Genomic DNA, 24,039 nt, shown 5'->3' with positions numbered 1-24,039 from the left:
AGAATAGTCCCAGGCATAAGGGTGCTATGTGTTGAGGAAAGCCCTATAAGTAGGCTGACTCTTACTGCGACTCCGTCTCCTTCTCTGAGTGACAGCCGCTTCCTAATGGTCCTTTAACAGTACTGCTCACAAGAGAGCTTGTCCCCACTCAGCATGACGAGGCGGAACAAACATGTTCCTGTGTCACTCTGCTCTGTGGTATCTCGGGCGTGTCCTGAAAAACATTTGGGATCTCCTCACAGGAAGCATATGGGACTAGCCCCGTAAAGGCAGGCTAGCTGATTCATAGCAGGCCCTCATTCACCAAATGCACCTGAGATGTGTGGTCGTCAATCCCTGTAAATCGGTGTGAACTCGAATGTTGCTGCGATAACTTTTCACAGAGACAGATGAGTCACAATCGCAATCATACAACTGCACCCCTTTCCGCCTTTCCACTGAGCATAAACCTCGCGGGGAGAAGAGTTCTTCCTGCTTTGTGCTTTGTCTGAAAGCATGAATGGCAAGGACCGCCTACTTGTTAGATTCGAGCAGACGGCATCTGTCCCATCAAGATTTATAGCAGGAGGAAATGAATCACGGGTTTTGAGGACCCACTGGAGTGGCCACTTTTGGTGGCCGTGCACAGCTGCTCCCTTGATTGACACTCTCAAATAACCGCACAAGGTATCTCCCACCCCCCAGATCACATCTGTTTCCACTCCACGGCCAGCGTTCAAGTTGAAAGACTCTAGGGATTCCAACAACTGATTTTACTGTTTGGATGTTCTTCGTGTCTACCAGGTTTCACCTGTACAGTCTACTGTTCAGCATGGCCAGTGCCCAAACGATTCACCTTTAGACAGAATGGAAAGAACGGAGAAGCTAGCCTTGAAAATTAATTACCACTAATATCACAAAGTTTTGTAGGGAAACTACTTTGGGTTACAAGTAGTAGCGTGTATGTGTGTGTGTGTGTGTGTGTGTGTGTGTGTGTGTGTGTGTGTGTGTGTGTGTTTGTATTCTGAGACTCAACTCTTTTGTCCTTCATGGCTGCCTAATACATATCACTAAAATAAAAGCTCCACCTTTATATTGCCATTGAGCTTAAAAACAAATACGATCCAAAGCAAAAGGTTTTCTCTCCTTCCTTCCTCCTTCCTTCCCTCCTTCCCCCCTTCCTGCCTTTCCTGTTCTCACCTGTCCTTCATTCCCCTTCCCGCTCATACTTTCCCAAGCACACTTTTCTTGAAAATCTCCTCCAGTCTAAGCTGTATTGGCAGGAGAACCCCCGAAACAGTGTTAAGACTATGACTCACTTCATTGTAATTCTGCTTATAGGATTTATGGAAAAGCAGTGGGATCCAAGAAAATAAAATAAAACTTTAAAAATCCCTCCAACAAGTTCAAAAAAAAACTTTTCTAAGGGAAATAGAGTTATATAAAAGATTTACATTTTGTTTCATGTAACTCTGAGGAAACCCATATCCCCTGTTAACTGCTGTCTCTAATTAGTTACAGACCATTGAACTCCATAAATATTTTCAAGGATTAATAGCAATTGACACATACAGTATACTTTTAATCTTTAATAAGTGGTAATATTAATTCATTTTTCCTAAATTCTAGACAGAGTGCCAGTGTATTAGTCCCAGAGAAGCCAAGGCAAAGAAGCCACATTGTTAAGCAGCCCACTAGAGTTGAGTGTGGCTGGGTGTGCCCACTTACACACTTGTCTCGTTGCCACCACACTTCCATCCAATTTAACTGCAGATGTCACCAGGTTGACTCACCTCTTTGTTTTATTCCACGAGGCTCTTTCGGTGAACTTCAAGGATGCTACAGAGACAAATAAATCCAAAGGTCCTCAAACCTGCTTCCAAACCATGTAAGGAAGGGAACATTTAAAAAACACAGATGGTGTGCAGGTCTTTTCACAGAATCTGTGAAATCTTACAGAAGTGAAGTCTGGGCCAACCAGGGCTGACCACCACGAATGCAACACTAATGACCTGGAGGAAGGAAAGAATGATGTCCTGTAGATCACTACAGATGGACCTGGCTTTTAAGGGAAATGAGATTTCAGTCGGGATCGTATTTCTTTTAACCATCTGTATTAGTATAAATGCAAATGGAGAAAACAGAAAAAGTCTGACCGATACAGTAGCACCTCGCCTGTGGTTTGTTCTCCAACAGTCCTGGTAAATGCATGAAACCTCAGAGTGTTTGCAATGATGAGCCATAAAGGCAGAGAGGATGAAGAGTCATCACCATGTGAGAACAGGATTCATAAAGCCTTCACCTGGGGCTTTGGGAAGGAGGCTCCTGTTCGGTTTGGACCTGGGCAATGATGTGAAAAGAAGTCTTTCAATGAAACCCTGCGAGGACTCAGGAGACAGCTCCATTGATCAAGGGCTTGTGCTGCAGGCAGGAGGACATGAGTCTGGTCCTCAGAACCCATGGAAAGAAGAGAAGAAAGGCAGCCTAGCATGGAGATGCTTGTTTGTAAGCTCAGCGCTGGGGAAGAAGAGAAGGGTAGACCCCTAGGGCTTGTCAGTCAAACAGCTTACCCGACTCGGTGAGCTTCAAGGCAAGCACAAGGCCCTATCTCAAAAATCAAGGTGAACAGCTTGAAGATTGCCAGGCATGTCCTTTATATGCACATACCCATATACGTACCTCCCACAAATACAGACACACACATACACAAAAAATATACACAACAAAAATGTTTTACAGTTTACTCTTGTGTATATAAATCATTTCATGATTCTAAAAGCCTAGACTGGTGAAATTCTGAATATGGTTTAAATGTGAAGTACTATTTGATTCTGTTGAATAACAATAAGCTCCCTTCTTCCTGAATTCCTAAAATAAGTACTAAAGAGATAATGAAAATATCATCAGGACAAGAAAGGAAGTGAGATCGCTGAGGTCATCAGGCAACTGAGCACAGACACTGTAGCATTAAATATCACTGCCTGGGCTTTCTCTTATTGTGCATCTTGGCTTTCCTGATCTACAGTGTGTGACATCAAATACCAGAAGTTTTGGTGTTCTCTGCCTCCCTTTCCTTGTGCTCTCCTGAAGAAGCATAAACGTCTGTGCTTTCTCAAATATTTGAGGTTGAAAGCCAAACCCATGAGGTGACAGTACAGGACACCCAGTCTTTGGAGGTGATTAAGTGATGAGGGTGGTCCATTGGTGAAGGGGATTAGTAGCCGTAGAAAAGGCCTGTAGGAATTTTGGCAGTGGTGGCACACACACTTAATCCCAGCACTTGGGAGGCAGAGGCAGGTAGATCTGTTTGAGTTCGAGGCCAACTTTGTCTACAGAGCAAGTTCCAGGACAACCAAGCCTGTTACACAGAGAAACCCTGTCTCAAAAAAAAAAAAAAAAAAAAAAAAAAAAAAGAGGGCTGTAGGAACGTTTTGCCCTTTCAGCCGTTTGAAGGCACAGTGAAAAGATGGTCTGTAACCCAGAAGGCTGTCCTTATTGGGTCCTGATCATGATGGCATCCTGGCCTGGACTTTCAGCATCCAAACTGTGGGAAACAGCCTAGCATATTATCCTTAGCAGGACATGGAAAACTACCCAATTTGACCTCAAGACAATGGCTGTGGTTCTGTGAATGCACTGTTGCTTGTCTGTCTGCCTGCTTGCTTGCTTTTGTTTCCTTGAGACATGGTTTCCTGTAGCCCATGCTGGCACTGAACTCTATAAAGCTAAGGATGGCTTTAAATGTCTTCTCATCTGGCCCCACCTTCCAAGTGCTGGGGTTCAGGTATGCGGCACCACACTCAGCAGCATTACTGGATTATTCGAGTTACTGTATAAAGTGAACAGTTGTGTAAACAATCACAATGCATAATTTTAATGTTCAGCTCAACTGCGTGACTTAATTAGAGAACTCTAAAAATGATTCCTATGGAAGACTTGAGCTTCGAAGGAAAAATGCCTTCATTTTAGTGATCCCAATTTAAACTTACAGAAATCTCAAAGTACTTATTGAAAAAGAAAATCCCAGATGAAGTAACAAAGACTGCCCAAGAAAGCTGCTGTTTGTAGTATGCCTCCTTTGTTATACAGAGGTACACGTACCAGGACAGTCATTTGGAAGGCCATCATAACTGTAAAAGTACAAGTGACTTTAGTCTTCTTAGCATTCTAGGAGAGCTGAATGGTCTTTGTTACTTTTTTTTAAAGGAAGTGCAGAATCTTATTTTGTATACAACTGTTGCACGAGAGAGATGTTGCCTGAGAATATCCAACTCTCCCCTGTGTTCCTCTGCCCTTCCACATGCCTAGCCAGACCTTAGACAACCTTGGCCTACCCACAGGTCTACAAGCAAGATCCCAGGAAGGTGGAGTAGAGACAGAAGAGGGATCTACAGAGTCACATGAGCCAGGACTTCTAAACAAGGTCAAAGCACTGCTTCGTTTTATCCAGATCCTTGGAGTCAGCCTACTTGCCACGTTTTATCCAGATCCTTGGAGTCAGCCTACTTGCCAGGATGAGAAGTGTAATTGGCTAACACTATGTGCCAGGCAGATAGCACTTGGCAATGTAAAAAATGACTGGACAGTAACTACGGTCATCATCAACTAATGTGTTTCAATAGCAACACAGTTTATTGGACCGGTAAACACACTGAGATAAGAAATGCTCCCTTCCTGGAACCTAAGTCCATGGATCAAACTCCCACCCACGAGCAGCTTACAGCTGAAAGAAGAGCTACCTCTTCCTACTTGCCTTGCCTACTAATTGCATCTTCATCCTTTTGCTTGTTTGTTTGAGTTTCACTTGAAGTTCCCATTTCCCCATTTAAAATCTACTTTTTTGAGCCTCTCTATTTCCTCCAGCAAATGGGTGGGAGACATGGGGAGACCTACCTAAGGGAAACAACAGTAAGATATCAGTTTTCTTCATTACCTAATTTTTCCAGCATTTTACAGTGTGCATCGTCAAAAGCCAAGAGTGAGCATCACTGCACAGGGATGTTGAGATCCGGTAATCCAATCCCCAATCCAGAGAACTAGTTCCGACAACGCCACACATACCCTCTAACTCACTGGAAAAAATGGTACTTCTTGAAGGGCCATATTTCATTGACTTGGCAAAACTCTATTTCACGGTCATTGCCAACTACTCTTCTGGTGCAGAGCTGTGTGCGTGGACCTGCACCAGCATGGCACCAGGTCAACACTTTAGTCATCACAGGAGCAAGCTTTCTGTGGAGAGGCAGCCTGCTTCAAAGTCAGATGGGTCCTTAAAAAGTACAGCAAAAAAAAGTCAACGATTGAAATGTTCTAGGGAAGAAGGTCACAACGTCACTAATCCCTGTTCTCCTTGCAGAAGGTTGCTTTTTGTATTTTAGGCAAACAGTACAGGTCTACCCAGTGTGAGAAATGTGTTTTAAATGTGGAAAGTAAATCTGTGCATATGTCTTCAATTGACTATGCAGCCGAGTGCCAAGAGTCCACCAAGCTGATCACACTGTGGGTCTGTGTAAAAGCCGACCATGGTGGAATCTAGTTGCTATAGCTGCAAATCAAACAAATAAATGAGACACCGAGGAATGTAGCAAAATAGCTGTGGTCTGAGTAGTCCACATTTGCCATATGTGTGAAGATTAGCAGTCAAATCTGAACCGAAGCAGCACTCTTTCCAATAGGTGCAACTGAGGAGCAATGCTGAAATATCCACAAGGAAGGTGTGGACTCTTTGTCCAAGGACAAATGCCTTACACCATATATGCAATTTTTAGAAATTTTTGTCTTCTTTCACCTAAGATGTACAAAGGCAGTGTTTCTGCAATTATAAAATTTCTATCAGCATTTCCCCTGGAATTTCAGAGTCTGACATTAGCCCACTATTGATTATATGCTAAGTAAGAATCAGTTGCTAAAGGGAGGATTTATAGTTTATCTTACAGGACTATATTTACTGGACCTACTATGTGTCAGGCCCTGTGATTTGCATGTTCATAGTATATCTCATGATTTCTACAAATAAGATGTAAGTTCCTCATAATGGAATTCAGTTGAGGGCACACATGACTTTGATAGTGAACTCTATTTTGACCAACCTCTTAAATCATTTATACCAGCTATTTTCCAAGAGTAATAAAACCAGGGAAAACTCTAGAGGTCACTTGGTTCAGTCCCCCTTTTCATGTGGCTCAAATGTGGATAACTATGAGAAGTATATCTTGGAGACATGTAGGTATCTTTTGGGGCGAGTTAAAAGGAGGATATTCAGCCGGGCGGTGGTGGCGCACGCCTTTAATCCCAGCACTCGGGAGGCAGAGCCAGGCGGATCTCTGTGAGTTCGAGGCCAGCCTGGGCTACCAAGTGAGTCCCAGGAAAGGCGCAAAGCTACACAGAGAAACCCTGTCTCAAAAAAAAAAAAAGAAAAAAAAGGAGGATATTCAAGTCACACTGTTGCATGTGTAGATGATGGTAACAGAGTCATGGCACATATAAAATTTAGCTTCATGAACACCTGTACCTGGATATATAAGACAATCAGGTTATTATAAGACCAAATAGATTAATATAGGTAAGGATAAAAGGGATTGCAATTAAAGGAAAACAATTCCACCAATCAGAGCTAATTTCCATTCTTCTGTTAAAAGTAAATCTTCATTAGTGCATTTTGTGCAAACTCCTCCCTGGCTATGGATCCAAAGATGGAAAGAACAATAGGAAATTATTGTCCTTGCTTGGATGAAAAGAAAAATCTATTTTCCTTTTGTTTTTCAAAAGAATAATGATGTTTATTAACATCTTAATATCAGACACTAAATGCTTAACAGTGTTCTAGTGAAAGATGCTTGATGAAATAGAACGATAATTTATGCTCAGACACATCTCCTTAACTGGATGTTACAAGGTTCTTGAAAAGACTTCCCAAGAAGCAAAGGTACCAAGCAGGGTGCTGCGTGGGTCACTCCCAACCTGAACACCCAAGAGATCTGCAAGCTTGGACAAGTTGTCATACTGCCACTTGAAGGCTGGTAGAGATAATTCTGATGTGAAGAGAAAAGACTGGCACTAGAGACTGTTGTCATTCAATGAGTTCAACAAGGATGCTCAAAGATTTAGAATGGATTACAGAGAAGATAGATGACAGGACATGAAAATGAAATGGCAATCATAAAGCACCATCTTAGGTCCACATGAAGTAAGGAGTGCAGGTTCAGTCCAGGCAGTATTATCAGATAGTGGGATAGTAAGATCACTCACACCTTCATTCATTGATTCATTCATTCAGAGAACATTTTCTGAGTGCTACTTTATTGCATGTATTGAATCAGATATACCAATACATAGAGAAAGCTGAGACCCATGCAGTGGAGGTCCCTGAGGGACAAAGAGGCTTATAAACCATAGAAAGTCAAAGGGATGGTGATGCTTACATGGCCAGACTCAGGGTAAGTAGGGGTTTTGGCAGAAGAACCAGGAATTGGTATAGACTCAGTCCTGGGGACAGTTTAGAGAAGACTTGTGGCTGGGGTCCATTGTTATTGGCAGTATTGTAGGGGATAATGCTATAGGACAGGCCTTACCTTGTGAAGAGTATAAATGAGCTCTGAGAAGTCAGACAAGTACATCTGTATACCCAAAGGATGGGGAGAAATTGAGTAGTTAGAGTCAGAATTAAATGGTCATGGGGAGTGGGTGGAAAGTAAGGAGGCTAAGAGCAAACACTTTGAAGTGGGTTTCTACACTCTGCATGCTTGGATAAAGAAGCATGCAATATGACAGGAATGGGGGGACCACCAACGTATTCTTGCTACCCCCATGATCTGTAGCCACTGTAAGGGTCTGGGACGATGCTTCTCAATCCTCAGAAGTTTCTAACTGTGGTCAGCACAGGGATCCCTTGGGAACTCTAGATATGTAGAGTCCCGTCAGCTGAGGAAAACTCAACACCGACCCTTCTCTGCAGGGTTTGGCTCTAGGCCACCATTTGTTTCCTGTCCATTCCAGCCCCATCCTTTTCTCTCATGAGTTCCCTTATCCTCTCTCTCTTTCTCTCTCTCCTCTCTGTCTCTCTCTCTCCTCTCTGTCTCTCTCTCTCTCTCTTTCTGTCTCTCTCTCTCTTCCTCCCTCTCCCCGACCCCACCACCTCTCTCCCCATAGTCATGTGTACACATAGTCATTCCATTTCTCCAACACAGGATATGGAAATCAATTGTAGAAGCTGTCACTGTGTCCACTTTTTCCTTCAGTCACTATACAACTATCTCTATCAAATGTGCATATCTCCAGGCAAAGTGACCATGGAATTCATGTTTTCTGCTCCAAATGTCAAGCATTTTCTTGCTGTTTTTGTGCACCCCCCACCCCACCCCCCACACCAAATCAAACTTCAACTCAACGGTGCAACCCTAGGCACCAAAATTCAAAGCAAAAACCATTAGTTTTTTAACTTCCAATATATTCACTCAGTGAATTCTTTATAGTGGCTTCCCCATCGTCCAAATTACATTCACATCGAGTTGACAACATAGACTCCACTAGGAATATAATTGAGGATTCTAGAGTTGAGGCCAAAACCCAAAACATCAGCAATGGTGTTAAACGTTATCCTACCCATATCAGATAAAAAAGGGCATAAAAGTTTTGGTGCAGAGTATAATTAACCTCAGAAATGTTAGTGGAAGCTTGGGCAATACTAATAAGGAAGGACAATGGTTACATTGCTTTGCTGTGCATTCTGCAAAGGTCATATGATGCTGAAAATGGGCACAGGAAAGATGAGGCATGGTAAGAAGAGAGAGCATGATAAGAAGGAAGGGTGTGCACCACTTCCATATATTTTTAGAAAGGATTTGTGGGGATAAGGGACTGCTGTCCGTTCGGCCTAAAGGCCTCTGTGTGAAGTGAACAAGTAAATAAATGCAAAGCAAACAATGTATGGATAAAGCCATGTGGGGCAGTAAAGAGCCCACTCGACTTAGGAGACCAAGATTCCCTTCACTCACAGTTGGTACCCGAGCAAGGAATGTACTAGAAGCCACTGGAATTCCCATTCTCTGGGAAGGATTGTCTAGGGTGCCAGAAAGGACAGCTAAAGATAAACAGAGGAGAAAGGACGAGAGATGGAGTAGGAGAGAAGGCCAGCTGCCGCAGCTCAGTTGGGAAACTGAAACCTTGAACTGAAGTGGGTACGGTGGATATAAGAAGAGACCAGGGTAAGTTTGGAAGATCCGACTCATAGGATTCAACTGTGGAGACGTGGTACACGGGAGCTCATGGATACATCTGGCTATGCAGCAATGGCAACACATGGTGAGTGGCAAGATTTTGAGGAGAGTGAATGCAGTGAGTTGGTTTTAATATTTACTCCATATGTCAAATACTCTGGTATTATGTCCCATACTGGAACCAGGAAGCACAGACTTGGAATGGCTCCTGTGTATCTTGCCAAGTGGAAGTGATCATGTATATGGAGACATGTTGAGAAAGTCTATGAGAGGAACTCAGAGGACTGGTGTTCAGATCCTACAGAATGGGTGAAGACAGTTGGCTGACCTGAACTGGAGAAAAGCCTTTGTCCGCTGTGATGGCGTTTCCCACAGGTGATAAACTCCCATGGCCATGGTTCCCTATTGGATCTCCATCTTTGGATATGCCCAGTCAGAGACTGCTGGCAGGAATCAGCCAGATATTGCTGTGGAATTTTTGTATCACATGGTATATGCGCTTGAGGATCTTAGGATCTGGGATTGTCTGGTGCGGTGACACCAATGTGGATTTTTCCCTCCTCCTTAACTTTCTTTGCCAGACACACTGATGTTAGCTGAGGTTGGCACTTCAATTAAAAGGGAACTGGAAAGGATATGGGTTGGGAATTTGGCCAAGAAATTGGGTTGTGACTCATGAATGATCTCTCTGTGGCATGAAGGAGGAAGCCGGTGCATAGGACACCACCTTCCTGCCTGCCACCACCCCTCCACAAAATATGAAGATCTAGCAACAAATGAATGGAAAACAGATGAATTAGATTTACTTTGAAATATATCTGGATTTAAGGATTAGGGGGAAGGCCCTTAAGTAAACCACACTTTGGCTTTTGATGGCCCCGAGAACTCTGACTAGAACTCAGGAGGCTGCTTTGAACTAATACCACCGCTGGGCCTATAATACATATTTTAAATGAAGGGGAAAGTGACTTTAAAAAGGAAGGAGAATTAAACCCCAATGTTTAACTTTAATGCCACAAAACCTAACAGGAGCAAACTGGACTTGGGAGGACATACAGTCATGAACAAAAATTCACAGGGGAGGAAGTGATTCCTGTACAACATGATGCTGCAAACATCCCCCACAGAACACTGGCAACCCCCTCGGAGAGCATCTGTTTGTCATGCAGCTCCCTTGACTTTGGTTTTCAGGGCCTTATTTGTTTGGAGGATCCCTAACAAGTTTTTGACCTCTGTTTCTGCTTCTAATTTTCATTTCTCAAAAATTTCAGCTGTCTTCTAGTTACTTCAGAATGAATGCAGAGAGAGACAGACAGACAGACAGACGGACGGGCCAGTTCTTATCTCTGGAGTGTTTATAATGGTTTTATTTCCACCAGTAACTCCCTTCATGGAGTATCTGAGAGGGGCACAGACTCTGTGGACCACGAATTGCACAATCTGTGAATTTCAAGGCTGAAAACATTCCATAAGTCATGTTATCTACCAAAATAATGTCAGATCTTGACTTCTTGCAAAACCAACCACAAAGCAAGTAGCACTTAATGCCTTCTCTTCTGGGAAAACCAGATGTAGAAAGCCTTTCATAACTACCAAATGTCAAATAATATTGAACAGGATAAATACTTGACTAAATTATGCCTCTTGCGGGGATCAGTTAAATATAACAAGACATGACAAATCAAGTATGTGAGGGGTAGGGCTTATGTTTTTTTTTCCTCATAAATTACAGGGAGTGAACATTCCTGCTGCGATTATTAGAATATAAAGATTCCGCCTGCTTTAGGATCTGTTCTAATAATGATGATGATGATAATAATAATAATACCCTAACCTTCCACATGGTTTTTCTTTCTCCTGGTGTTTTTAAACATTAAACTAGGTCTTCCATAGCAGAAGCATGTCTTATCATTGGTTCTTCTTGTCGGAGCATCACAGCAAGTCTGCAATCTTCCTAGATCTGACATATTTGTTTATTGCTTTTCATGACTCCATTGACAATGCCTGAAAAGTCTAATTGGCTAAAAAGGAAGGTTCTGGGCTCAATTTTCACAACCCACAGACAGGTGAGAAAACATGTGCTTCTCTCTGCCAGAGTGCAAATAGCCCTCCAAGGATGACTCTGTCTCTGCAGCTTTGTTTCTACTTATGTGTCTAGACTTCAAACACACCATTTGCATCCTATGACACTATTCCTCATCTGTGTTTTTCTTATTCTGCAACCCCACAATGCCCAACAACCTGTTGTGCAGAAAGAAGTTTTTCAACACATTTTCTGGGCTGTACTAGCATTTAGTCTCCACTTGTTGTGAGCCTTGCAAAAATCTCAACTACATCTGTCCATGCCCAAACTCAATAGTTTAGATACTGTGGTGGTTTGAATAAGAACAGTCCTTATAGGCTCACGTATTTGAATGCTAAGTAATCAGAGAATGGCCTCATTTGAAAGGACTAAAAGGATAAGGAGGTATGACTTTGTTGGAGGAAGTATATCATTGTAGGTTGGCATTGAGACTTCAATCAATAGCCATGCCACGTCCTGACTCTCTCAATCTACAGACCATGATGTAGATGTTTGGTACTGCTCCTAAACCTCTGAAATTATAATCAAGACCCCAATTAAATGCTTTCATTCATAAGAGTTGCCTTGGTCATGGTGTCTCTTCAATAGAACAATAGCAGTAAAGCATTGACTAAGATAGGAACCAATCTATTTGCTTGCATGTCCTTGTGTAGACACAAAAAGATATAAAAGTGTGTAATTCTTCTGAGCATCCATGACAAGTATATCAAATATCCATCCATGTCAATGCTTAGTAAATGTCTTATCAGTGTAATCTAATGATGGAGTTGTTAGGAATACAAATACAAATCGGGGTTCAAGGACAGAACAAATTTGTATTGCACATTAAACACTGGCTGAAATAAAATATGCTATTGTAGAAGTTTATATTTTTGATTGTAATAAATTAAATTTCGGGGCTATTTTGGAGAGCCCAGTGGCAACTTCTTAGTTATACAACAAGGTTGACTTAGTGTGGTCACTCACATATTGACCCATTTCTCCTGCTGTGATTCAAATAAAACCTAGGATCAGCTCCTGTGGGCAACAGGAGGAGATAAAACACTCTCCTTTAGTTAGAATCACGTCTAACTTTTGGCATCACTGACATAAATTGAAATAAATGACTTGTGAATTTCAGATCCTAAGAGTCTAGAGTCAGTCACCTGACCAATTTTCTGCCCAGAAGTTCCATGTTTAAATTCCAGAGTTGGTAATACTCTTTGAGATGGGGCCAGGATTTGCCTTCAAGCTTTATCCCAGTTGTGTGCACTCTAGATCCTTAGAAAATATTTGGGAGCTTAGCGAAGACCTGCACGAGCTAGTTCTCTCCTCCCATGTGGGTCTCAGGGGTTGGACTCAGGTTCTCAGGTTGGCAGCAAACACCTGGTTTTCCTCATGAGAAACTTTTTCCTCCTTCTAGGTTGCCTCATCCAGCCTTGATGGAAGGGTTTGTGCCTAGTGTTAGTGTTTCTTGTTATGCTGTGTTTGATGGCTATCCCTGGAAGGCCTGCTTATCTATCTATCTATCTATCTATCTATCTATCTATCTATCTATCTATCTATCTATCTATCTATCTATCTATCTACCTATCTATCTATCTATCTATCTATCTATCTATCTATCTATCTATCTATCTATCTATCTATCTATTTTGAGGGAAACCAGAGAAGTAGATATGGAAGAGAGGGGAGCTGGAGGGAGGGACAACTTCAGTGGGAATGTGACGCATGAGAGATGGATAAAAAATAAATAAATAAAGAGAAAAAAAATTGGGAAATTTTCATTGAATATACACAAGAACAAAGTCCATTCTTCCTTGGGGTGCTTTTTTGTTGTTGTTTCAAGACAGGGTTTCTCTGGGTCGCTTTGGAGCCTGTCCTGGAAATCACTCTGTAGCCCATGCTGGCCTAGAACTCACAGAGATCTACCTCCCTCTGCCTCCCGGGTGCTGGGATTAAAGGTGTGCGCTACCACTGCCTGGCTTTTTAGGGTGCTTTTAATGATAAATATTTAAATAGGTAATAGTAATCTATTAAAACATTCTTGAATTAGTATTTTATTGGTGTTTTGACATTCCTCACAAATAGGTAGTAGATACCTATAACCCATGTCACGTCTGACTCCTGCCACCATTGATTCCAGAAATTACTTACCAAAATAAAGAATCAACATAATATTTTATTTAATTAATGTCTACAGTAATATATATATATATGTATATATATACATATATATATATTTTAAAGGTGAATGAAAATTGAAGGATATTCCTCAGCTACTGTTTACAAGTTCTTTGGTCCTTAATTTTGGGATCATGAATTAGAACACACAAAGAAAAAACCATTTATCTCTGCTGGGAAACAAAATTCACTGTGAAAGAATCTACTAAACTTATATTACTTTAAAGGATTTGACAGGTTAATTAATTTATCCTTCCTATTTCCTAAATATTCATGTCATTCAATTCCTCCTTGCATGCCTAAGTAGACCCACTTTTTCCAAAAGAAAAACCATTAACTTTTCATGAGAGTCAAAAGAAGAAACTGAGCCAAGTTCAAGTTCGAATGGCTATGCATATGGTTAATAAGCCATTTGTTTGAAACATTAAAACCTTAGAGAAAGGATCTGCAAATGAAATAATTAATTCTCTGGTCTGAAGGTAACACTGTGCAATTCAAGAATGTAAACAATCAGCAGAGCAAGACCAGAGTGAGGTTGACAGTAATGATGTAACTATGTTCCCAACTAAGACTTCCTAACATTAGCAGAAATGTACAGTATTACCCTACTGGGGAGTAGGCAACCATTTCAGGGATCCCCCTTTCCTAATCCACTCAGTTTGGATTCCTAATAAAAACAGCCATCTGCCCTATCACTCTACCTCATATCTGGAGAATCTGGGACAAAAATTTGTTTCATGTTTGGATAAGAATATGCTTGATAGTGACCAAAGATTATTCCTAAGAGAGGACATGACAAGGTGCTTTGGTTTAGTATCTATAGTGGCAAGGGCTTCTCTATTTATATTCTTACTTCAAAGAGTGACAAATAGCATGAGTATTTTTTCCTAAAATGCCTAGTTAATTGTCAACTGCTTTTTCTTCAACAGCTTTACTATGTACACGAGACAGTTTGAAACAAAACTGCAAAATACTTTCAAAATATTTCTTCTGCATTTGACCTATACTTGTAAAAAACTATAAAAATTAACATTTTAAAAGAATTAATTAATGTTTCACATATTCATATAAAACACAAACCATTTAGAAGTGTATATATTTGAAATCAAATAGGCATGAGCTCAGATCTCATTGCTATCACCATAGGTAAATGATTTGGGGGAGAGTATATAATTTTTGAGTCTTGGTTTCTTCATTTATAAATGAAATAATAATTACTTGTTCATAGTGGCACTGTGAAAAATTAAAGATGCAATCACTATACAATGCCTAGCACACAATGGTCTGAAGAAACAATAGCAATTAGACATAAGTAGGAGAGAATTGTAAAAACTTGTAGTACTTAATTTTTTCAATATAGCAAGCACACATTGATCTTAGAATATATAAGGCATCTGAGTAAAGGGCTTAGTATTCAAACACTGATGTTTTGCACGGGATCTTAACATTTTTTATGGGGATAAACACATATATTGAAAGACCCCCGCTCCATTATGAGGACATGGGGCTTTGGGCCAATAAAATGCTCCCCCCCTATAACTTAGCCTAAGAAACGCCATTCTGAAGGAATCAGAAAAACAGGAGTTCACAGCCGTAGCCAGCCACCCGGCCTTGACAGAGATAACTATGGCCAGCCATCCAGCCTTGAGAGAGATAACTGTGGTCGGCGGCCTTGGGAGAGAAACAGTTGAGTCGAATCAGGATATTTTATGGCTGGCCCCCTGGCCTTGAGGAATAAGCAGCTGGCCTGGGCAAGGCCAAATCAGCCACACACATACGACCCCAAGTTCACCCTGGCCTTCTTTGAAACAACCAATAGGGACCCTGTAACTATGCTTCTTGCTTCTGTAACCGCGCCTCTGCCCCTGGGATCCCATAAAAAGTCCCCCTTGCCCTAGGAAAGCGCGCAAGTCCTCCAAGAGACTTTGCCCCAGGTACCTGGTCTAAATAAACCCTCTTGCTTTTGCATCTGATCTGTGGTTTTGGTGTGTTCCTTGGGTTTGGGGTCTCTCCCGGAGGAAGATCTCAGCTGGGGGTCTTTCAATATATTAGAAGTAGGGTAGTGTGTGCAAACATGAAAAAAAGAACAGCTAAATTTGCTTGGGGAGTTTGGAAATGCTTCATAAGACAATAAATAATTGATGTAACTGGATGAGCATTAGTGTGGTGGTTTAAATAAGAATGGCCCTCATAGGCTCATATATTTGACCACTTAGTCACCAGGATTTGCAAATGTTTGAAAGGATTAGAAGGACTAGGTGCCTTTTTAGAGCAGGTGTGGCCTTCTTGGAGAAGTGTGTCATTGGGTGTAGGCTTTGAGATTTCAAAAGTCCATGCCAGGCCGAGTCTCCATGCCCTCCTTCCAGCACCATATCTGCCTGTTTGTCTCAATGTTCCATGCCATGATGATAACAGACTAAGCCTCTGAAACTGTAAACAAGCACTCAATCAAATGCTTTCTCTTATAAGAATTGCCTTGGCAAATGGATGGAACGAGAAAAAAAAACCATCCTAACTGTGGAAACCCAAACACACAAGGGATAAACATGGCATGTGGATATTAGCTGATAAGTAAATGATAACCAAACTACAGTCCATAGACCCAGAGGGGCTCATTCTACAGAAAGAGACTGGGGAGACACAAGGATCTCCCTGGGAAGGGGAAGTAATAGATTTTATGTGTGGACTGGAGGATGGGAACAGGTGGATAAGATGGGGAGAGGGAGGGTAGATAGGGTTGAGGGAGGGAATGTGGGTAGAATTGAGGGGTGGTACAGAAATCTAGTGCAGTGTAATCTTCCTGAAATATATGAAAGCAATCATAATGATATATCCAAATAATAGGGAAGACTGAGTCCCAACTGTCCATCTCTTTTCACAAAATGAAGCTTCCAGAAAAGGGACTGAGTTATACTCATTTGAATTTTTTAGCCAAAGGATTTTCATAGAAATCCCCAAACCCAGGCTGTTGCCAAAACCTTAGGCTGCTCTCCACAAAAGGACAGCAAGGCCCCATTGCAGAAGACAACACCCACACAACTCATTTAACATGGAGAGGTTGAGCTAGTGCTGACATAGAACCTTCAACCCTGTGTTCTAGTGGCTTTGGTATGGAAAGGTCTCTGCAGGCTACCAAAAAGGAAATGTAAACACCAACCCAGCCATGAACCCTTTGAACTATAATGCTATCCTGCCTGCAAGACATGCTAGGACAATGGTGTCACAAAGCTTATGGGAGTAACCAACTCTCATCTAATTTGACTTAAGACCCACTCTACGAGATGAAACCCATACCCAACACTGCTTGGATGATCAAGAACCAGAGACTAGAAAACCCAGAGACCTGGCATAAAACCAAATACTACTGTTCTTTAAAAAACAAAGTAGTGATAAAATGACTCCTAATCATAGTCTGGTACACTCAAAGATCAGTGCCTCATTCAGCCATGATCAGAGAAGAAGCTTCTACCTACAGCATATAGGAACAAATATAGCCAGATATTTTGCAAAGTGAGAGACCTTGGAACACACCACTGGAAATGGGATGTCCCCACTAAATCCCTCCCCTTAGTGCTCAGGGAACTCCAAGAAAGAGGGGGTGGGAAAAAGGTAAGAGCCAGAGTAGATGGAGGACACTAAGAGAACAAGTCCTTCTGAGTCAACTGAGTAAAGCTCATATTAACTCAGAAAGACTGAACAGAGAGCACAGAACCTGTCCCGTGTTCACCAGGTCTCATATATATATATATATGCTAAAGCTTTCAGTTTAGTATTTTTATGAGACTCCTGAGTGTGTGAACAAGTGGGTCTCTGGTACTTATGCCTTCTCTTGGGCTTCTTTCTTTCTGTTGGTTTGCCTTGTCCAACTTCCATGGGATGGTTTTTGCTTTAGTTGATTGTATTTTATCATGTTATATTTTGTTATTATCTCTTAGAAACCTGTTCTTTTCTAATGAGAGACATAAAAGGAGTGGATCTACATGGGAATGGGGGTATGGAGGAACTGGGAGGAGTAGAGGGAAGAGAAACTGTAATCAAGATGTATTATAAATCTATTTGCAATAAAAGGGGGCAAGAGAGTTGCCTTGGTCATGGTGTCTTTTTACATCAATGGAAACCCTAAGTAAGACAAGGATTCTGTAGAGACCACGAAGGGGATTTGGGGCAGGAAATGATGAAGACTAACAAAACCTAGCTTTTACGTAGGAAATTAGATCAACAGGTTAATTTTTCAACAGCTCTAACTGACATCAAATCAAATTCCAATTGTCTGATGCACCACTTCTGATGGGTTGCCTTTAGGAAAGAATAGATTAAAGTGCCTGTGTACAGTAACATTTGTTAGTACATTGTGCTTTGTTTAAAATGTCCCGCAACTGGGGACAGAAGAGGAATAATAGGAAGAACTGTTATTTTGGACCTAAGACTCATGATGTCTAGCTCTTGCTTCCCCTATAATTTCTGTGATGGGTTGGCCTTTTCAACGGGAACACCCTGAGATTATTCTAAAAATTGCCTTTCATTAATAACAAAACTCTGCTCAAATTTAGAAGCTGAAAAGAAGACACACAACTTCCCTCTAGAAAATATAACCCTCCAATCTTGTAAAGTGGTTAACAAACCATCTGAAGTGTTTGATTTGAAACAAATAAGAGCAATGTGACACAGCTAAAGTGCCAGAAAGAATTAGGCAGGAAAGAGGGAAAACATCTCAGGCAAAACTCCCAGCAAGAGTGGACTTTGACGAGGCAAATAAGTCCATTGCTAATGACATCTTCAATGGGGGATGGAAAGATGGCTCAGCAGTTATGAGTGCTTACTGCCTACAAAAGCTCTGGGTTAGTTACATCAGGTGGTTTACAACGTCCTATAATTCCAGTTCCAGGTATCCAACACCCTCTTTTGGCCTCCATGGGCACCTTCACACATGAGGTTCACATAAACTCAATGCAACCACTCACATGTGATAATGAATACACACACACACACACACACACACACACACACACACATACATATATATATATATATTCACAGTAGTATATACAGTACACACACATACACACACACACACACACACACACACACACACACACACACAAATTTTTAAAAGAAACATAGACTCCTCAAAGGTCTGCCGCAGGTCTTGAAGGAATGAAACAGTCTTGCCGTGTGTCTGGAAAGCTGCCCAAGTGCAACAGTTACTTCCAACACAGTTCCTCTGAAGCAAGGCGGGGTGGGACCTAGTGCCAATGGCCGTATAGGTGGAATGCAACCTTGAGGTGTGATGACAAACTTCTACTGGCACAGAAACCACCCTCATCCAGAAACGAGCTAGTTGTATGATTTACCACCACTGGCATCTCTTACAAATGGATTCGTCTACCACCTGGTGTACGTATGACTCAACACCACAGCAAGAGATCTTATTTACTATGAGTATTCTTCTCCCATTGTAATCTTCCAAGATTGGGAAGGGAAGTCTGGACTCGAGAACAGTTCTTCAGTAGGTTTTTTTGTTTCATCAAAGGAAGCTATTTATTTTAATCCACTCACCATTCCGTGGTTCAGCCACCCTGGGATGAAGTTGTCAAGCAATTTTGGGTATATCATCTCTCTGTCATAGGCATAGATGGTCCAGAACACCGCAACAACAAACTGGAAAGAAAAGAAAATCTTTTGTTTCAAGTTCATCTTTTACAACACATAACTGTGTTTTAAAAACCCAAGAGAATTTTTTTTTGTTGAGAATTTGTAATTTATGCTGAGACTGTCAGAAAACCAATGAGTGACTAGAAAGATGGTTCCTCCTTAACTCTGTGGTATTCCCTCTGTGTCAAGCTCCTCTTTGGTCTCCAGTTATGTTCTTCAGGCAAGGGAGCCTGTTTGAAAGGGAGGGAGAAAAGACCTGCTGTCAGGAAGAACACCATCTTGGGGCTAATTGTGCCAGTCTGATCCCTCTCCATGGGGTTTGTAAGTTCACTCGGGGGTATTTGTGGAGAGGTCCCATTCCTCACTAGAAAGAGCCTACATTGCAAACAATGTTGACAATGTCCATCTTCCTTGATCCTGCCACGTGGTTTAAATGCTGTTCATCTCTTCATGCTTGCTTCGAACCAATAGCAGCACTAAACCAACTGCCATGCACACATCCCCAGGTCAAATTTCTAAATGTTTTAGTTCACACAGCCTAAGCCAAGGCTTAGCTACATGGAGAAGTGGGGTGTGTGAAGGAGAAAAGGAAGATTCCCAATTCTCTTGGAGTAACTTTGAAGGTTATCTGAATTAAAGAAGTTTCCTTGGGCCCAATAGCAGCACGGTAAGCCAGAGAGAGTAGAACCAGTATGTATTTGATTTATTATTTCACCATTCCTCAAACTAACAGTGAGAAATAAAGTTCAGATTCAATAAAGAAATTAATGGCCCACTGTCTTAGCCATCAGCATGGAGTTTAACAATTTTTTGATTTTTAAAATCCTATAGAATTAAAACAATGCGGCATAAGTATAAACAATTTTATTTTGGTCTTTATAATTTTATAATTATAGGTTATGTATACTCCTGAATTACATTAATGCAAATAATAAGTATTTTGATTCAACTTTAAATAAGATACTAGGTTATGCTTGGTAGCTCAAGACTAGTAATCAAAAGGTCCCAAAATTCTTTCCCAATTATGTCTGCTTTGAAATCTGGATGGTCTTCTCCCTTGAAATAGAAGGTGTTTCAAATATTTACTATTTTATAAAATGTAAAGATTAATCATTACAGCAGGTGACTGTAAGCCTCTGTACACTGTTTTAGAGCCCTATTGGACACCCCCCCCCAAGTAGTTTACCTTGCTTTTGGATGAACTTTTTTTCTTACTATCTTTGCAAATGTACAAAAGTAAAACAAAAGAACAAAATTAATTATTACACCTCAAGGAAAATTATGATAAATTTTCAAGTTCAATGAATAATTTTTAAGTTATCCATAATTTTGAATTAGCTGCCATCTTAGACTTCAAGTGGTCTGGCTATTCATAACAACTATATTCACAATGCAGATATTTGGTAGATATTTTAAATTTTTTAGTGATTTATTTATTTTCTATTTTATGTGCACTGATATTTTGCCTGTATGCATGTCTGTGTGAAGGTGTCAGATCTCCTGGAACTGGAGTTAGAGGCAGTGGTGAGCTGCCATGTGGATGCTGAAAATTGAACCCTGGTCCTCTGCAAGAGCAGTCAGTGCTCTTAACTGATGAGTTATCTCTCCAGCCACTGTTTTAAACTTTTATTACATTACCTGTCAACATTATCTCCTTAAAATAGGCAGAAATATAGATTGTTTCATTTTTCCATGCTACAAATGGAAAAATCAAGATTTTCATTCCCGCTTTAATAGCATTTTTTTGTACATAAGATTTCACATATCATAGATGGAAGGGACTCTCACAAAAACCATTAGTTCTGATCTCACTAATTTTGCTAATAATATAAGAGAATCTACAAAACAATTACTTTACCTCCTTATTATGAATAAAGAATACTAAGGAAAACTCACATCTAACGTGCTTTTAGGAATACATATGAATCAACACATATATATATGGATATAGATATATAATATATATGTATATATTATATATATATTCCTGTAACAAGAGTAAAAAGTGGGTCATTTTTTCCCCTCAATGATCTTCAAATTGGTAGTCTAGACAGTTTAGTAAAGTAATGTCAAGGCTGCAAGAGCAAAGTGATCCTGGGAGCAGGGAGGGATGGTGGGAAAGAAATCCTACTTACAACAGGGGATGGGAGGGATGGGAGACGACTAAGAAGTCTTGTTTAAGTGGGTGGGGTGGGCATCTAGGGAGGCTATTGGATGGCTAGAAGTCAGAATACACGGAAGACAGAATAAATGAAAAATAAAGTCCAGAAGGCCATGACGAGAAAGAGCAGTCGCAATTGAAGCCCTCCCTCTCTACAGTGAGAGGAAGCACTCTACGGGCAACCAGGAAGTGGGTTTAGCCCAGAGTGGCAATAATCTGAGGTTCTTGGAGTGGATACATGTGTGAGGAAGTCACTGAGAACATGTAAAAGGAAGACTCTGACCATCACAATGGCTCCCCTGAGACTTGATGACATTTTTTTTTTCTAGTAGAACCAAGCAGGATATTTCCCAGGGCTGTAAGATCTGTGAGAAAGAATTCAGAGAGAGGATGCTGGGGGTTTCAAATTGCTGTGAATTTGATGGTTGAGGAGATCTAAGTTGAAAAAGCTATGAGAACGGGGGTATCCTTTGGTGACCAATCAGCCTTTCCAAACTGCTACTTGGGAAGAGACGGTTGCCAATAAGTTACATGAGATGCCTCATATAACACCGTTTTACAAACCAGACTCTCAGTGAAAGACAGAACTTCCTATTTTCACTTTGTTCTTTCTGTATATGTTGGACAACTCAGTGAGAAAAATCTAAATACAGCTGATTCGATGCCTCGGTGCCAGGGAAGCACTACTAGGCACGTGCTTTACAGTCTGGATACGCAGTGTGGTCCATGAATCAACAGCATCCACATCACTTGAAATCTGTCAGATATTATGAGTCCTGGGTCTCACCCTGCAGTAATTTGATCCCACATTTTAATAATATCTTGAAGATGTTCCTGCTTTGAGAGGCATCTTCTACCACCGTGTGTTTCCAGCCTTTCCATTGGAGTGATGATATCTCAGGTCTAGTATCTTCTCATTCATAATCTCCTCTATTACCCTTCTAGACTACATCCAGGTGACTTCAGTCTTGGAATTCCCTGCCCTAATATACAAATATGCCCCAGGGTTCCTTCCTCTGGTCTGACTCCCAGGTAATTATAATAAATAATTGGCTTTAAATAGTGGCTTCTTAGTTACTTTTCTTGTTGCTCTGATAAAATACCCCAACAAAAGCAACTTCAGAAAGTATTTGTTTTAGTCCACAGTAGGATGCTACAGTCCATCATAGTGGTCATAGTGGTGAGGTCATAGATGCAGAAGGAACTTGAAGTAGCTGTGTATGTTGCTTCTACAGTCAAGAACTCCTCTACCCCAAGGTTCAGGGAATATCACAAGAGTCAGGGCAGAGAATACATAAGAGGATGGGGAGGAATGATGTGAAATGCTGCCCTCTGCATATGACATGGCTGCTGTACACACACACTCACAGCAGCTGTGGTTTTCTGCACAAGACTTGGACAATATCAAGTCAGCTAAAATTCTTGCATGGGTCAGGGGAGGGGCTATGGAGGTGCTACCTCTAGCTGAATAGCCATTGGTAGTTAATGTCTGCTAAGGGAGAGACACCCACCTTTCTTCAGATCTGGCAACTAATACATTGCCCATGACCAGTGATTGTCCCTACACCCATGCAAATCCAGCCTCACAGCACTCACTGGAGTAAGGATGAAGATATGAAATTGGGAGTGATACAGGTTATGTGGGCCTACAAAGGTTAGAAGGGAAGTGAACGGGTTGGATATGATCAAGATATATTGAACCTATGTATAAAATGTTCAAATAACTTAAATACAAAAGCAAAGAGCATGAAAGTTTGTGTTCAGCTTACTCTCTCCTTGATATATAGTCTAGGAGCTGAGGCTGGGGAATGGTGCCACCTACCATGGGTCAGTTTTCCCACTACAATTAACCCAATCAAAATATTCCACTGCAGGCAAGTCAAGAGGCCCATCTGCCCGATGATGTTATATCCCATCAAGTTGGCACTGAGATTAACCATCACAAGTGGTGAAGCCATGTCTATTTCTGTGGGGTAAGGATTTGGTTTAGGTGTAAACACACAGGCAAGGAGACACTTCAGATCAGTGTGGAGCCATTGGGGGAAACCCCTTCAACTTTGCTGAACAGCAAATCTAATCATGAGAATTAAATTCCCTCATATTACAGACCCTTTCTGAATTCAATGGGAGAAATTATACAGGTCAAACCAAGGGGCAGAATCCTGGGACCATATGGTAAATTCTCTTTACCACATGTTCTACAATGTCCATTGTCTCAGAATGGTTTTGATATTCTTCAGTCCTTTTCACTTCCATTTAAACCTTAGAATCTCAGCTTGTTGAACTTTTACGAATGTCTTGTCAGAATTCTCAGTGTTACTGTTTGAGACCCGACCACCTGGTTACACTGAGATTTCTTACTGGTAGCACAGGTTGCCTGTGTACTGAAGTTGTCTTTCATTTCTCTCAGGAGCATTTTAGTTAACAATGTACAGATATTCACAATATTTGCTGAATCTATACAGAGGTATTTCATATTGTTGGAAGCTACTGTTTACTATTATATTTTTGTGTGTCCTTTGTTGCCACTTTATAAAAACGTAAGTTTTAAACAGTGGCATCGTTCTCTGTGCCTTTACTAAATTTGATTACTAGTTTTGGCAACTACTTTAAAAATTCTTTTGGATATGTATGTATCGAAAATAACAAAACTCCTTTATAAACTACATCATGTTTTGTTCTGCTACTTAGGTCCTTAGCACAAAGGTGAGTCAAGGTTCATTCACAGTGAAAGCCTTTATCATCTCTGTTGCAGAGAATTGTTCAACTTCTCAACAGTGAAGTCT

The 24,039-nt window shown here is 41.0% G+C and overlaps 1 protein-coding gene across 7 annotated transcripts in view; it reads right to left on the bottom strand.

The window, feature by feature from the left end:
• The window catches only part of Aig1 (androgen induced 1), a 224,156-nt gene that overhangs the window by 137,027 nt on the left and 63,090 nt on the right, over positions 1 to 24,039 (bottom strand). For all 7 annotated transcript variants that reach the window (XR_013045086.1, XR_013045085.1, XM_042262259.2 and 4 more), the window contains one exon: positions 18,997 to 19,098. Coding sequence is in view for 5 of the 7 variants with exons in the window: in XM_042262259.2 (XP_042118193.1) it covers positions 18,997 to 19,098 (102 nt within the window). In the remaining 2 variants the exon portion in view is untranslated. The remainder of the gene's footprint in view (positions 1 to 18,996; positions 19,099 to 24,039) is intronic.

This window comes from Peromyscus maniculatus, chromosome 16 (assembly GCF_049852395.1).
Source record: "Peromyscus maniculatus bairdii isolate BWxNUB_F1_BW_parent chromosome 16, HU_Pman_BW_mat_3.1, whole genome shotgun sequence".
NCBI classification, from domain to species: Eukaryota; Metazoa; Chordata; class Mammalia; order Rodentia; family Cricetidae; genus Peromyscus; species Peromyscus maniculatus.
This window is presented reverse-complemented; position numbering and strand designations above follow the sequence as displayed.